At 42.3% G+C, this 17,811-nt stretch overlaps 1 protein-coding gene across 4 annotated transcripts in view; it reads left to right on the top strand.

The window, feature by feature from the left end:
• csmd3b (CUB and Sushi multiple domains 3b) overlaps positions 1 to 17,811 on the top strand; it is a 927,060-nt gene that overhangs the window by 479,301 nt on the left and 429,948 nt on the right. For all 4 annotated transcript variants that reach the window (XM_069920534.1, XM_069920535.1, XM_069920537.1 and 1 more), the window contains one exon: positions 13,356 to 13,525. In XM_069920534.1, the coding sequence (XP_069776635.1) occupies positions 13,356 to 13,525 (170 nt within the window). The remainder of the gene's footprint in view (positions 1 to 13,355; positions 13,526 to 17,811) is intronic.

Raw genomic sequence — 17,811 nt, 5'->3', positions numbered from 1 at the left:
CCAATTTTGAGTGTTACTGTGCTGGAGATGTTGTTACCCATTTTAGTAAAACACCAAAATCTGCAGATGCTGTGATTGTAGTGAAAAAAACATACAGAAATGCTGGAGGAAGTCAGCTGGTTTCTCAGTGTCTGTAGGAGGTAAAGATATTTTACCAACATTTTGGGCCTAAGCAGCTTCTTCAAATTTTAAGGAAAGAAACATGAGGGCATATGAATAAAAACTGAAGAATAGCAGGGATTAGAGTCCAACCAGCAGCCAAAAGGTGTTGATTGGATATGATAAAAGAAAAGGTGAGAAATGATTTTGGCTCTGTGAAAGGAGACAGAGGGAAGAGAGAGAACTGGGGATAAGGTGGCAGGAGGGATGATGCAGATAGGGAGTGGAATTTAACAGAAATCTAAGAAGTCAACATGAATGGTATCTGGTTGCGAGGAGCCCAAATAGAAGATGAGCTGTTGTTCCTCCTATTTGTTGGTGGTCTCAGTCTGGCAGTGCACGAGACCATGAACAAACAGGTCAGCAAGGGAATGGGACAGGGAATTAAAATGGGTGGCCACTGGGAGATTCATACTATTGCAGCATATAGAGTCAAGATGCTCCACAATGTGATCTCCTAGTCTGTGTCCAATCTCACCGATGTTGAGAAAACCCATCCTCAGGGATTGGGGCCTTTTAGACAGGAAGTTATGGATCCTATGGCAGAGGGGAGCACTGAGGCCCAGCTCCTGAACCTTGGAAATATATTTGCTGAGCTTGATGATTTTTGGTGGAGCTGTTGTCTGACCTAGGTGTTTATGGTCAAGTGGAAAACTGAGATAGTTTCTGCATGGATCTGTTTGGATGGTAGGCAAATTGAAGTGGGTTAAGGCTGTCTAGTAGGTTCGAGATGATGTGAGGCATGACCATTCTCTCAAAGCATTTTATGATGGTGGACGTCAGAGCTAGCAGTATGTAGTAATTTAGGATGGTTAATATTCATTTCTCTGGTACTGGTATCATGGTGGCTTTTCAGATGAAAAGAAAAGCAATAGTAAATGTTCTTGTCCTGATCACAATTCAGTGATTCCTGCAGTAAAACAAATCTGTGTGGTGGATAATAATGAATATAATTTCACCTGACTTTGAAACATAATGCAATGGATACAAACAATGATAGTTTCCATGAAAACGTCTCCATCAAGTGCACTCAAGCTAAAAGGGGAATGACACCACAGCAATTTCGTTGGCACATAAAATATATGTCTTCCCATCTTCAAAGAATTTTGTTCATTAAGTCTCCATTGAAATGTTTAGTCACTTTTCGATCTTCCTTTCCAACGTCATCATGTCAGAGTGCTTAATTTGGCTATATAATCCAAACCCTATTTGAAGGATCAGATATTAAGAAGTATCATATCAACATGTATATTTTCAAGTAATGTACTTAATTTAAATGACTTCCTTAAGTTTCTAGAAACTTAAGAGAGAGTGGGGCATGGGCTATACTCTGATCATTCCATTGTCCTGAAGGCTCCAATCTTTCTTCTTTTCTCTCCTAACTTTGTGTCATTATTCAGTACTTTCTTGTGGCTTAGGTAGCATTTGAGAGGCCTCACTAGGTGGGTGATTAATCTTTGCTTGTGATCTTACCTAACAAGATTCAAAAATTAATGAATTAAAAATTGGTGTAGAAATTGCTGCAATGTAAATGCTAGGCTATTTCAGATGATGGTACAACTGAATTGCATTGCAGTCGGCCGGAAGTCTTCCCAAAAAGAAATAATCTGGTAGTATTGTGCTTTCCTAATATTATCACTTGTATTATGACTGGCCATTTATTCTAACGTTCAATTAACTGAATATAAGCTCTGTCAATGTCATGATGGGTTTCAGACATGCATCCATTATTAGATCAGTTGGATTGTTCATCTACTTACACAGTGCATTTACTAATCTCACTGCAAGTCATCCCTTTAATGCAGCCATCAGCTGTATGGTGCCTTTGTTTCTCAGTTCTGTTGTACGATCATTCTTTTTTAAATACATCCTTCAGCAGGTCCCTGATATTTTTTCTTGTATTTCTTTGTCAAAACCAAAATGCTGAGGCTGCAAATTTGCAAAAATGAAGCAGAAAATGTTAGATATTCTTAAAATCTCTTGCATCTTCTGTGGGGTGAGAAACAGATTACCTCATCAAACCAGTCTCTCTTCCATCAACTCTGTCCATATATCCCATTGTCTCACTTCAGCTTCCAACACATTAAAAGTTCCATTCCACCATCCCCCATTCATCCATCAGGCAGGTCATATCGTTGATAGATGTCAGTAGATATGTTGTCTCTTGAAAGGGAGACAGAGGATTGATAAAGGGGAGAGAGTTGCCAGAGATGGACAGTGTACTTTATATAGAAAAGATAGGTAATGAGAATGATAGATAATGCCAGCAAGCAGGGAGAGAAGGGGAGTCTCTGTGAATGGAGAGGAAAGGGGGTGAAGAGTTCGAGCAAAAAATGGTAAAGAAAGGGAAAAAGGGAGATTGAAGAGTAGAAGAGCAATCTTGATAATGGACTCAGAGCTGAAATTTGATGGACCAGTTCTATGCATGGATGCTGCCTGACCTGCCGAGTGCCTCAAAAAAAATCTGTTTGAGTAGGCCAAAAATGGCCCATCGAGCCTGCTCCGCCATTCAATACGATCATGGCTGATCTAATTTATGACCTAACTCCACCTACCTGCCTTCTTCCCATATCCCTTAATTCCTCTATCATGTAAAAATTTATCTAACCGAATTTTAAATATGTTTAATGAAGCAGCCTCAACCACTTCCCTGGTTAGAGAATTCCAATCATTCACTACTCTCTGGGAAAAACTATTTTTCCTCATCTCTGTCCTAAATCTACTCCTCCGAATCTTGAGACTGTGTCCTCTGGTTTTAGTTTCCCCGGCCAGCTCAAAAAAACCTTCCTACATCTATCCTATCCATACTTTTTTGTTTCTCAGTTTCTATCTGTGCTGATAGGAAACTCATAAATGCACCTCTCATTGGTAAATAATGATGCCCCTGCTCTGTTTTAATTGCACCTTCTTTATACTCTACACTTTGTCAATCTAACATAGTACCCTGCACTCTGACTTACTGTAACACAATACTCTTCATTTGTTTTTATTCCTTGTGTATGTGTTGACCTGCCTGGAGAGCAGGCAAAACAAAATGTTTCAGGTACACATGACAATAAACAATTCGATTTGAAGAGAGAGACACTGGAAGTAAAATAGAATATAAGTATACAAGAAGGGTGAAGAGAATAATACTGAAATAAAGAAAAAAAAAATTAAATGAGAAAGTCTGCAGATGCTGAGGTCGAATGCAATACATAAATGTGCTGGAGAAACTCAGCAGGTTGTACAGTATCCATCGGAAGTTAAGGGCAAGCAATGTTTTGGGCCTGGGCCTTGTACTTTGTGAGCTGCTGAGTTTCTCCAACATGTTTGTGTATTGTACAAAGAAAGAAAAAAATCTGTTTAAGAATGATGTTCTTCTTCAAATTGTTTTGTTCTCACAGTCAGACTGGAAGCATTCAGTTGTTCTCCCATGACTTCAGTTGAATCCCCTCAGTTAGAGGAGCTCACTGTTTTACCTTTGTCAAATGTAACAGTTCTTTGAATTGCTTTGTTATGATCATCCCTTTACTGACAGTACAAAAAGCTACTCGAAAGTCTAGAGAATTGTGTTGGCAATTTTGAACTGAGAATGGAGTTCAGGCATATTTTTGAAGATTCAAGATTCCTTTATTGTCATGACAGAACATATTATTATCTGAAGTTGCCTTCTGCCCACTGTAAGGCAGGCAAAGAGTCTCCATTAGTGTTGCCTGGTGCCCCTTACAGTAAGAGAGAAAGAGAAGCAAAGGAGAGTCTCTTCAGAGTCACCGAGTGTCCGTGGATTAGCCTCCAGCCCCCCTGCACCCTCTGAAGTCGCACAGACTCCTATTTGAACCATCAACAACCCGAGCTCAAGATTCAAACCTCCAACACAACCAGGAACGTTCAAAATATTTAGTGCTTTATACAATGAATTAGATACACAATCCTTCAATATAAAACCCAAAATAACAAGCTATAACACACCCACGACCGATCCTGAGTGCTGGAGTTTGTGTCTTGCATTGATCTGGTTTAATCTCAAGTAAAATTATTTTAGTTTGTCAATGGATCCAAATGGTTTAACTTGTGAAGTCTCACACTACCTATATCCCCAGTCTTTATCTTTCTGGTTTATTGTTAGTATCCCTCACAGTTTATATATTTCCACATTTTATGATTTCAGCATCTTGGAAACTTCTCTAAATTTAACATATTCTGAATTTTGATGTAGAGAAGCATGAAGCAGTACAATGGTTGGCTTTGAAATGATTACTGAACCGTAATATTTTGAGTGCTATTCATAGCACTCACTGAAGGTTTGAAGGTCATGTGGCGTCGCAGATTCACATGGCAAGAGTTCATTTATGTCATGTCATATCCTGGACACACAATTTCTACACATTTGTCAGGAAGGTGCAACAGCGACTGCACTTCCTGAGAAGACTAAAGAAGGCAAGGTTACTGGCTACCATCCTGTCGACTTTCCACAGCAGCTCTATTGGAAGCATCCTGGCTGGCTGCCTCCCAGTGTAGTATGGTTCCTGCAGAGCATTGGATTGGAGGTCAATCCACAGGACCACAAGAGCGGCAGAGAGGATCAATGGGATCTCCCCCACTGCCCTCCCTGCAATGATATAGATTGAAGATAGTCATAGGCTGGTAAAGGCATGGGCTGGCATGCCCCCTGATGGCACTCTCCCCTGGACTCCTCCCCTGTGGCCTAGGCCATAAAGGTCGAGATACCTCTCCCTTCCCTGCACTTCCCTAGCTTGGATCCGGGCCATCTCATCTTCTGTCCAATAAAGTTCATCATTCCTCTCAATCTTTGTCCTTGTGGTTATTGGGGCAACTGGTAGTGCCCATCAATTTATTGTACAGAAAATTTTACATCTCCAGTAATGGAGAAGTTGCTGCTCCCCGATCAGCTAGAGATGGATCCCCAAGTCCCAGGTGCATCGGAACTCTTCGAACAGTGGATCAGTTATTTAACAACTTTCTTGAACCCGCTGCTGAAGTGGTTGACTCGGATGAGAAGATGCTGAAGGTTCTACAGGGAAGAGTCGGCCAGAGGGCTTTCCAGGCCATCAGAAGCTGTGTGACCTACACTTAGGCGATGGCTGAGCTACGGGCACTATACAAGCCCAAAATCAATGAGGTTTGCTCCCGCTCCCTCGTGGCGTCAAGTAAACAGCAGCCTGGTGAGTCGGTAGAAGAGTTTGTCCGAGCCCTGATCACACTGGGAAAAGACTGTTTGGGAAACCCCATGGTCCCTGTGCCGGGGGCCCAGTGCGTGGAAAACCTGGTCCGAGATGCTTCCATGTCAGGGATGAGTCGGACTATATCCGGCAATGTCTCCTCAAGGAGGATCAACTACTGCTAAAAACAGGCGATCCATCTGGCCAGGACTTTAGACTCAGCCCAATGGCACACGGAGTCGATCACGGACAGAAGCGGGCCTACCCAGTACGTACTGCCGTGAGAGCTGCCATCCTGGGTGGGGGACGGCGGACCCGACCGCAGCTGCAGTGGTGCCGGGATCTACGAGATGCCACTTCTCTGGGCAGGCAAGACACCTACAAAGTCTCTGCCCCACAAAAGGAGCTACCTGCTCGGGTTGTGGGATAAAGGGCCATTATCAATGGGTCTGTAGGTCCAGAGCCTCATTCCAAAGCAGCATGGTGTGTATGGCTGAGGATCTTCCGGTGCTGGCTGTGTGCACGGTAAGGGGGTGCCATCTTACTCGCTGCCGCCCCCATCCTCTACATAGCGGCATCCCTCATCGACGATGTCACTTTCGCCCCCAATGACGCCACTTCCGCCTTCTTCATTGATGTTGGCAGCATGGTCAACATAGAGGCCACCATCTTGGATATCGGGCCTCCCAACCGATGACGAAGATGACGCACCCATCCTGGCATTGATCACCTTGAACCAAGCCAGCCCTCATGAACTCCATGATGCAAATCGAGATGAATGGGCACAAGTCAAACTGCCTCTTCGATAGTGGCAGTACAGAAAGTTTTATCCACCCCGAGTGGCCCGTAGACTCTTGATCCACATATGGCCGATAACCGGATCTGTGTCGATGGCAGCAAAAGACCGGCGGACTTGTATCCGGGGTACTGTGTGGTATCTCTGATGGAGGAGGAGAAGTGTTATAATGACGTTGTTGTTGGTCATGCCCCAGCTCTGCGCGCCGATCCTCTTGGACCTCAACTTCCAGAGTCAATTTAGGAGTTTGACGATGGTGTTCAGGGGCCCCCACCCACCGCTCACCATTTGCAATCCACAGCTTACGGACCTCCCCCCCCAACTGAGCACTCAGCCTCTGGCACCGACCTGCAGCCTCACCACCCAGATGGCCCCTCTGTCCCTATTCGCAAACCTCGCCCCGGACTGTAAACCAATCGCCACCAAGAGCAGGCACTACAACACTGAGGATATGGCGTTCATCTGGGGAAATGTTCAGCGACTCTTGGCAGAGGGGATCATAGCCCCTAGCTCCAGCCCCTGGAGGGCGCAGGTCCTCATGGTTAGAGGGGCAGACAAGCTCTGGATGGTGATTGACTGCAGTCAAACCATCAACTGCTTCACCCAGTTGGATGCGTACCCTCTACCCCGGATAGCCGACTTGGTCAACGAGGTCACACAATACAGAGTATTTTCGACCATTGACCTCAAGTCGGCTTATCATCATCTTCCCCTTTGCCCAAGCGACTGGCTCTACACGGGCTTCGAGGCCATTGGCAAACTTTTTTCACTTCCTGTGGGTGCCTTTCGGTGTAACTAATGGTGTTACCCTCTGCTTTTCAGAGGGTTATGGATTGGATGGTGGAGGAGCACAAACTGACGGCAACATTCCCATACCTTGATAATGTCTGTAGGTCCAGTGCCTCATTCCAGCAGGACCACGAAGCGAACCTTGCAAAGTCTCTCAACTTGACGTACAATAAGGACAAGTGCGTGTTCAACACAGACTGCCTGGCCCTTCTCAGAAGTGTTGTGGCACATGGTGTCATTGCCCTGGACCCCAACCGCATGTGACCTCTTATGGAGCTCCCAGTCCCAAACACCCTAAGGATGCTGAAGGGGTGCCTGGAGGTGTTTTCATGGTAATGACTGCCCAATTATGCCGATAAGGCCCACCTCCTGATTAGGTTCACAACCTTCCCGTTATTGGTGGAAGCCCAAGCTGAATTCCTTCAGATGCGAGGAGACATCGCAAAGGCCACGATGCATGCCTTGGACGAGTCCATCCCTTTTCAAGTGGAGACTGTTGACTCTGACTTCGCATTGGCCGCCACTCTTAACCAAGTTGGCAGGCCAGTACCATTTTTCTCCCGTCCCTGCACAGTCCCGAGGTACTTTACAAATGTATGATAATAGTAAACTTGAAATTGAAGTTCGTTTATGATCACCTGTACCAAGGTGCAGTGAGAACACTTGTTTCCAAATGTTCCTTTAGCAAGTTGAAATTCATGCCTTGAAATATTATTCGATCCATTCAATTGTAATAAAATGCCAATGCCAGTTTCCTGTTGAAGAAGATGCAAAACTGAAAGCATGCTATCATATTTTCTACCTGAAAAGTCATGGAAAGTCTAAACTGAGCAGGAGCTGCATGAAAACATCAATAATGGTGAGCAGGTCAAAGGGATGATTGTCAGCTCTGAAAGAACTCTCCCACAAGCTGGTAATGGCAATTCCATCAAGGCAATGAAGAGGTGAGGGGTGGGTAGAGAAGGGCATACACAGCAATCTGCTGTGTGATCGGCCATATCCCACACAATTTCTTGTTGTAGTGGAACCCCTTGCTGCAAGTGGCCTGAGGTCACTTTAACGGCCATTATTATTATTGGGTTCAGCATCACAGACTGATGTAATAAAAGGACAGTACTGCACAAGATCAGGCCCTTGGGCTCACAATGTCAGTGCTGAACACCATTTCAGATTAAACTAAATCTCCTTGACTGTCCATGATCCATGTCCTTTCATCCTCCGCATATTTGTGTGTCTATCTTGTCTGCTTCCACCACTTCCACTGCCAGTATGTTCCAAGCACCTGCCACCTATGATCCCCTCCACACCCAACAAACTCCCCCCCCCAAAAAAAAATCTTCTTTAAACTTTACCCATCACATCTCAAATACATCCCTCCAGTATTTGATGTTGTTACCTTCGGGAAAAGATTCTCATGGCCTCTGATACTATTAGGTCTCCTCACAATCTCTGATGCTCCATAAAAACAACCCAAGTGTGTCCAACCTCATTGGTCACCTAGGATCCCTCTGTACATCAGTGCTTTCAAGGATATTGCCATTAACTTTATGCAATTGCCTTACATGTGACCTATAGACTGGACAAGGTTTCGAATCCTGCGCTCTCTGTAAGAAGTTTGTATGTTCTCTTCATGTCAGCGTGGGTTTTCTCTAAGTTCTAGTTTCCTCCCACCATTTGAAACATATTGGGGGTGTAGGTTAATGGGCTATAAATTGGGTGACATGGACTCGTGAGCCAAAATGGACTATTACCATGCTGTATATTTAAATTTTAAAAATTAAATCAAAAAGATTAGGTGACACAGTTAGAGTAGCTGTTAGCTCAAATCCTGCATTGAAGTACCACACTATTAGATTTGATCAAAATATAGAAGACATAATGAAGATCCTTTGAACTTTGTTTCCCTAGGGACTTCAATGGGTAATGACTGGTTCTCTGTTCCTCTTATACCACCTGTGGCTTATACCACTCTCTCTAAATCAAAGGTGTAGCTATGGGTACTCCTGTGGGTTCCATCTATACCTGTTGTTTTGTTGGATATGTGAAGCAATCCATGCTGCAACCTTACATGTGCAAGGCTCCTCAATTCTTCCTCTGCCTCATTGACAACTACATTGGTGCTGCCTCCCTGTACCAATGACGAGCTCATCAAATTTATTAGTTTTGAAGCCAACTTCCAGGCTTGCCTCAAGTTCACTTTGTCCATCTCTGGTAAGAGTAAGACATGAAAGTCTGCAGACGCTATGGTTGTATTAAAGGCACAATGCTGGAGAAATAGGAGGTCAAACAGTGTACTGTATATAGGAAAGATAAAGATGCATAACCAACATTTCAGGATTGAGCCCTTCATTGAGGTATTAAAAAAATGTAGGCAAGCACTCAAACAAAATGGTGAGGGAGGGGAAGGGCAAGGAACATGGCCATTCGAATGGCATTAACTGACTTGTTTCTGCTAGCCTACTCTTCAATCTCCCTTTTTCCCTTTCTTTCCCATTCTTTGTTCAAACTCTTCACCCCCTTTCCTCTCCATTCACAGAGACTTCCCTTCTCTCCCTGCTTGCTAGCATTATCTACCATTCTCATTACCTATCTTTTCTATATAAAGTACACTGTCCAACTCTCTCCCCTTTCTCTATCCTCTGTCTCCCTTTCAAGAGACAAAATATCTACTGACATCTTCTATAAATCCACTGACTCCCACAGTTATCTTGACTACACTCCTCTCTCAGTTCCTCTATCTCCACCACATCTTGCCTCATGACGAGGCTTTCCATTCCAGAATATCTGAGATGTGATCCTTCCTCAATAAACATGGGTTCCCCTCTACAGCCAGTAACTCAGCACTCATCTGCATTTCTGGATCGTTCCCCCCACAGATGCAATAAGAACAGGGTTTCCCTCATCCTCACCTATCTCACCACCAACCTCTATTAGATCCCACTGTCAGACACATCTTCCCCTCTTCTTTAAGCTTCTTGTAGGGATTGCCCCCTCTGCAACTCCCTCAGCTGCTCATTCCTTCCCATCAATTCCCTCTGGTACCTGACCTCAAAAAGCACTTGCACTTACATCTCCTATGCCGAAGGGAAGCAATAATTCACCTGTGAATCTGTAGGGATAATTTACTGCATCGAGTTCTATACATTGGGGACACAACAATGACCTCTCAGTGGCCAATCACTTCAATTCCACATCCCCTTCCTACTTTATCATGACTGTCCACAGCCTCACACACTGCCAAGTTGAGACCATCTTGACAGTCTCCAACCTGATGTTATCAATATCAACCTCCAATTAATCCCTCCTGCAGCCTCCTTTCCTATAGCTTCCTAGCCCTTCTCTTCTTGCTCCAATCAGAGAGCATATCTCTCATCTTTCTGCCCTCTCCCTCAAACCTCACATCTCCTATCCCTTCTTCTGCCTTTTAAAAGTATCCACTAGCACCTGCTTCCTCCATTCCATCCACCCCCCACCCCCCCCCCCCTGCTCCCCACTTAACCTCCACCTTCACCTTCTTATTCTGGTGGCTGCCTGATATTTGGTAGACCTGAAAAATAGCTCAGGCCTGGAATGTTGACTGTCTCTTAATTTTTGTGGATGCTGGACGATCTGCTGAGTTTCTCCAGTACTTTTGTGTACTCAATGCATTATGCACCTTGTTTTATGTTGTATCCTGTGCAGTCTTTCTCTTGACACGAGAGCTATAATTTTGTTTCGTGGGGTGTGAAAGGTGTGGTGCAGAATGCAGGATAGCTTTGTATGTGCAAATCTGTGCAGATACTAAATGTATTGATAGGGTTTCTGATCAGAACCTCCTCTTCAAAATTCCAGAAAGTCATGATTTAATGAAAAAACTATTGAATTAAATTAATTTTAGATTACACATGCGATAAAACAAAAATGCCATTCAATCCAATTTCTAGATAATGTGGTCTAAGTTTTATATCTGGAAGAGAAAGTTGCAAGGGCTAAGTATGTGCAAATGTAGTGGTAGTGCTCAGCTCACAGATTCAGTTACATTTAACAAACACACAGGGACTTCATGGTATAGCATCAATTCATTTCTCTGTCCTCATTGCATTGGAAAAGAAATAAGTTTTCAGTGAATGCTAGAAACATTTTGGAAACAGTAGATCAGGCATTATGTTGGGTGATTCAGGTCAATCATGCCATTGCTTTCACTCTCATTGTTCAGTTGTCCGTCAGCTTATGATATTCAAATCCAGACAAAAGATATTTTTCTCTTGTGCTCTGAGAACAACTTTTATTTATAAGATCACGAGCGTTGTCATACACAAATGCCCAGTGGTACCACAGGAGTGCTTTCAAGTAAAATTTCTTAAGACCAGATCAAAAGAATATTGGGAAGCATAATTAGATAAGGAAGATTTTATGGAAGGGAAAGATGAACAGGATAAACAAAGCACACTGGACTCTTCAAGATTATTTACATACTAATTACAAAAATGGTGGAAACATTTAAATAATTTTTGTTATTATCAATCATGGCCTTATTTGAGAGGAAAACTGAGTCCAACAATATCATTACTGAAATGTGGTGATATAGAAATAGTGAAACGTAGTAGATATATTAATAAAGTAATATCGAGGGGTGTGGTGATGCACCACTAGCCTACTGCAGGGCGCGATCTCTGTTCCTGCAGGAAGACCACCGGGGAACAGACCACACTTGGTCGGCTGTCAATAAACCGCCCGGGATATAGTTGTGAGGCGACCCCTCCCGAGCAAGTCTAATGGAAGATTTAAACTGTGTTTTTTACTTTTGCAGCCTTTGATTCTGCAAGGCTGAGAACCTGCTTGTTTTTAGAATCAGCAGACATAATCTAATTTACACCATGAGGCCCAGGATGCATGAATTAGTAGACACATCTAATTTACACTTATGGGGCCCAGGGATGCATATGAATCAGTAGACATTATCCAACTTCCACCATGAGGCCCAGAGATGCAGTTTTCTTTTGTTGGTCACAGACTGTCAGGAGACCTTGAAGATAATTAAATAATTTGTTCAAAGAGATAACATCTGAAGTAAACAACTTTTGGGTAATATAAGCCATGGTCCCACTGCTGAAGTTTGAGACTCTCCAAGAGGTGGCAACATCGCTCAGCAAGAAGAACTTCAAGAGTCCAACTAACGTCCCGGTCGAGGGAGGTGGAGAAGCTGTTACCGGCACCCTGACAACCTACTACAAGTGTGCAGTCATTGCCTCGCTTCGGTAGTTGGGACCAGTCCAGGCGTTGATAAATATAATTGGGAAGGGCTTGCATACTGTAGTGTGAATTCAGCTTTAGATTTAGTAATAAAGACTTGTATAAACTGAACTGCTCTCAATGTGTGTGTGTCTATTTTCTTTCGGTAGCTCAAACACTGTGACCAATCTAAAATGAACAAAATGAGAGGTATAAGTTTACCCAAGACAGCAAGTCACTCCGGAGTCACCAGTACAGCTACCACTGTAGCAGAGACTTTTAACTGAATAAAGCCTGCTGTACAGTCTTTCTCGAGTTTTGTGTCTGCTTACTGCTGCAGCAGTGCATGACAATGGGATAAGGGTTGAAACTATTTACATATCAAAAACAATTTTAAGATTGCTTTAGCAGTAGGAAGAAAATGTTTAGCAGTGTCATGGAAATCAGATACCCACTTGGGTTTGGATTGCAGAAATGCATAGTTGTGTTCCATTGGAGAAGATTACTTATAATTTGAGAAATAAATATGATGTATTTTTTTGAAAATTTGACACCCACACTTCAGAATTGAGGATATTAACATATAGACCTTTACTTTGAGCCTCGAACTTCGTTAGCCTCCTTGAAATATTATGTCTGTGTTGTAAGAGGGAACTTGCAGCAACCAGATTTGACTCTAGTTTCTTACTTATGTTTTCTTACTATTTCACTTTTTTTCATTCTCTTTTTCTTTTGGGGTTAGTTTAGTCATGGGGGGGTTGGGGTTTATATCATCATGCAATAGATTGGATATTAATATTTGATTGTTATATTTTGTACTTGGATATTATTACATGTATGGAAAACTTTTAATTGAAATTTTAAAAAATAAATGCCTTTTATAAAAGTATTGTGCAATAAATAGCTATTTTTAATTCCACAATTAAAAATCCATGATCGAGTGTTCATTGTAGATAAATCCAGTCTTTTGTTTTGTTTCGGCATTTTCAATCTTTCTGCTGAAGGTTTGCATGAAGTCGATTCTCAGTGCTGTCTTTCAGAAAAAAAAATCCACAATTTTATGTTAGTGCAGATAATAAATTTTCTAACAATTTAAACTAATGATATTACTTAAATACCTTTAAAACTGCTACAAAAATTCAGTATTCAATCCCCCCCAAAAATGCTGTGAATATCTAAGAGAACTTACTCTTTGACCAGAGTTGATATATTTAAAGTGCTACCTTTTCTAACTACAGCTGAGTGTGGAACATCCATCACGAGCAACGAGGGAATCCTGCTTTCTCCCAACTATCCTTTGAACTATGAAAACCACCATGAATGTGTGTACAGTATACAGGTGCAAGCGGGCAAAGGAATTAATATCTCGGCCAGAACATTCCACTTAGCACAAGGAGATACTCTTAAGGTATGACATTTCAAAAAAAAAATGTGAGTTTGTGTACCTTGATATACTTTTAAATCTTTGCTGAAATTTTAGCAAACAGCCATTTTAAAATATAATTAAGGTGATGAAGAAATTCCAAGGAAAAATATTTTGTATGAATTAATGTATTCATAACTTATCATTATCAACAGGCAGTAAGCAAAGCAATATTCAAAACTTTCTGAAATTGTGTAATCTTATATTTTCTAATACTATAGGATACAAAGGAATGCTTGCAAAATGGTTTTAAAAAGAAAAAAATTCCTTTATGATATTCATTCATTCTTTCAGTTTTCTTTTATCTGAGGGATATTTTTTCCAAATGTTATGAGTTTCATTAAAAATTATCTCCAGCACCAAAGACCAATTGTGTCCTAATCTTTGCAAGATGATGATCGTGAGAGTTTGTAATACATAGAAGTGCAATGTACAGATGCACAGAAATTTTTGATTGTTTCAGTCATACAGGTACGTAAGATTTTAATTTAATTTAGAGTTACAGCATGGTAACAGGTCTTTCCACCCCATGAGTCCATGAACGTACAAATCCCATACAGTTTTGGAGGGTGGAAGGAAGCCAGAGCACTTGGACGAAACCTACACAGGTCACGAGAAGAACCTACAGACTCCTTACACACAATGCTAGATTCAAATCTGCCACTTTGTAAAAGCATTATGCTAACCGCTAAAATGGTATGAATCACCCCAAAATGCTGTCTGAAAAAGAGGTGCTAAATATAAAAGTGACATTTTGAAAATATGCACAATTGGACTTGATGCAATTTGATAAGTGCAAACAGATCTTTTGGTGGTCCCAGATTAGTTTATTGTTAGGGAGGTTCAAGAATCTTATAGCTATTCATGATTCTGGACCTTCGTCCTGAAAGCAGCAGTGAGAAGAGTTTATGACGCTGGCGAACTTCTTGAAGCATTGCCTCACGTAGATGTCTTCAGTGGAGAGAAGGTCAGTGCCCTTGATGGACATGGCTCAAATCGTAATTGAACTTGGTTTGAATCTTAGTGGAAATCCCAATAACTGAGATCTGCAGAAGTATTGGAATACACAGAAAAACCTGCGCAGAATATGGACTGAAGATTCTGCCAAAGAAATTTTGGTAATTCTCATCACAATGCCTCATCTTTCTCAAAACCTTCGAGGTTTCAGCAGTAAAGGTTCAACATATTGGATTTTATCACTGAATTGTCCTCTTTTATTGAACCTAAAATGTCCATTTTTTAAAAAAAAATCATTTTTTGATTCTTCGGCATTTTGGCTCTCCCTGAGGGAATAATTAGTTCCTCATGATGTGCACTGCTACAAATCACTTTGAATACCAAATGTTATTTGAGTGATTTGATTAAAAACAAATACTGATTGCAAAATAGTTATGTATTTCATGCCTACTGAGTTTACTACTGAGCCAGTGAAAAGAAAATTTTTGAATTCAACGTTGACATATTTAAACATGATTAATATTTATTAAAATGTAAAGGATTGTTAGTGAGCATAGGGTTCCATATGATGCTGAACCCTCAATTCAAAAGTGCCACAAATACTGAAATATGTTGCATTTTGGAGTTTGATGGAAGAACATTTTGAAATAGTTTGATTCTCAAATATCTTTCTGCAGAAGAATTGGAGGTAATCATTTGATTGTTAATTGTTGTTCTGATGGCTGTGCCATTTCATGTCTGCTGTGAAAGCTTAGCCCAATTTTAAATCACATGGCTGTGAAAGTGATAGACCACTGATGTTAAATGAAGTATCCAAAACTGTTCTATTTTGCATTCAGCCAAATGAAGATGATACAAATAGTAAATGTATCATCAAATTGACAATGAAACTTTTTTTTAACTTTGATTATGTGGCATGAACACATTGCCCAACTGATTTCCAAAGTATTGACATGAGCAGGATCTTGTTTGTATTGTAATAGTGGTGACCAATGATTGACAGATCAAACCTCAGAGCCTGCTTACTGAATCAGTGGATTTGATGTGTGCTGCAATGCAGACCATATTTCAGTTCGATTGTGGAACCAATCAATGTTTAAAAAAACGAGGCCCTGGATAGACCAACAATGTGCCAGGAAGGCTTCCTCTCTGCTGAAGTGAACAGAAAAGCAGCATATCCCACCATTTCGGAAAGCGCCTGTGTTCCAAACTTGTAAACGGTTATTTACCTGTAAAAGATAGCTTGATATATTATAAAGTATCTGGCAGAGGCAATTACAATCCATGCATGGAAGATTATTTTTCAATAAGCACAAAATATGCGAGCAGCAATTGTACCCTTGTTGACACTAATCTCTGAAGGTTATGTTGGAGAATGTTGAGCAACTATGCCCCCTTTGGAGAAATATTTAGAAAAGGACTGACAGAATCTTCTGGATGTCTGTTTTTAACTGTGCACTTGTATTCTGACTGCTTCAGTATCATGGTGGGATGTTGGGGAATCCTAAGATCGTCAGTGTCACTCAAACATTAGAGTTGCTCCACCTGACACGTTGGGAAGTGACACACAGTGCTCTGGTTGCTTTGTCCATTGATGCCAAAACGGAAAAGTGGAACTGAAGTAAACAAGATTTAAATAAACTGTTCATATTTTGATACCCCTTTAAAATCCGGAATAATATCTGACCTCTGTGATCAGATAAACTCACTCAGAAGAATATAGAGCAATAGGTTAAGAGAGATTAAATAAACATTCAGGTGGAAAAAAGATGAAGTTGCTTATGCTAATACTCATCATTAACCACCTAAATAGTCTTCAATGTAGTTTCATTTCAGATCATTAAATGATTGTTAAGAAAATTAAAGGGGACACTTGTTTAGTTATTAAAGTATTGGACTCGAGTCATGACTTGAAATCTCACCACAACAGTTGGGGAATTTGCATTTAGTTAATTGAATAATCTGGAATTTAATAAATATCCTAAGAGGTTACCATGAAGCTAATAGGTGGTTGTAAAAATCCATCTGGTTCATTCAAGTTGTTCAAGAAATAAAATCTGCCATCCCATGACAGACAGACAGGTCTGTATATGATTCCAGAGCTACAGTAATGATCTGAAACTGCCTAACAAACTATACAGTTGTAGCAAATATGACACATGTGACAGAATATATAGAAATATTTTGGGGAGATAAATTGGGAAAAGTTAGAGTAGGTTACATTCAAACACTTTAAAACAGATCTTATTTGTAATACTGGAGACTTCATGTCCACAGTTACTTTGCAGAAACTTTGAAGAGTGCCTGTGGAGACCTCACAAGTAGGTGTTAATTGGATTGGATAAAGCAACAGAAGAGACATTAGCTTCTCACACCTTTTTTTCAGGAGCTTTGAAGAGTGCTCAGAGAGGTCATTGATGGGTTCTTGTTTACCTGAAAGCAACAAATGAAAGAGCAGGCTGGTGCCCTGTTATCTACTGAAGACTTGCTGTTGTAAGAGGGTCATGTGGCAAAACACTGAGGTGACTGATGGAAGTACCTCAGTTGCGGATGTCCTGGAACAATACATATCTCCCTCTAGGCTTCTTCAGGTGCATTTCTGCCACGAATGCGCCTGCAGAAGCAGAAGCGGCCCTTTGAATTGCCGTTCAGGTGGCAGCGCTAAAAGCGCAGTCCACCTGCTGCCCCAGATGCGCCTCTGAGCTCACTCCAGCTCCTGTCCCTTCGGGGTGTCAGCATTTGGGATGGCTGGCTGTCAGAGCTGGGACAGCCGGCGTGGGCTATCAGTGCGGGGACGTCCCCACACTGACACTGCTGCCCCACTCTCCCAACAGCCCGACACGAGTCCCCACACTGCGGGGCAACTGGCGTGGGCTGTCAGCACGGAGATGCCCTGCGCAGGATGTCCCCACAATGACAGCCTGCGCCAGCCGCCCCACAATGTACGGGACCTATGCCAGGCCATTGGAAGAGGGGGCATTGGGACCCACACTGGGCCACTGGGAGAGCAGATGCTGGGACCCATGCCAGGCCACTGGGAGAGCAGGCATGGGAACCTACTCTGGGCCACTGGGAGAACGGGCGCGGGGACTCACGTTGGGCTGCTGGGAGAGCTGGGCAGTGGCACGGGGATGTCCCATGCAGGATGTCCCCACACCGACACCCCGCGCCGGCCACCCCACAGTGTGGGGACCCATGTCGGGCTGCTGGGAGAGTGGGCGTGGGGACCCTCGCCAGGCCGCTGGGAGAGTGGGCGTGGTGACCCATGTCGGGCCGCTGGGAGAGTTAGGCTGTGGCATGGGATGTCCTGTGCC

The sequence above is a fragment of the Narcine bancroftii genome, chromosome 2 (assembly GCF_036971445.1).
Source record: "Narcine bancroftii isolate sNarBan1 chromosome 2, sNarBan1.hap1, whole genome shotgun sequence".
NCBI classification, from domain to species: Eukaryota; Metazoa; Chordata; class Chondrichthyes; order Torpediniformes; family Narcinidae; genus Narcine; species Narcine bancroftii.
This window is presented reverse-complemented; position numbering and strand designations above follow the sequence as displayed.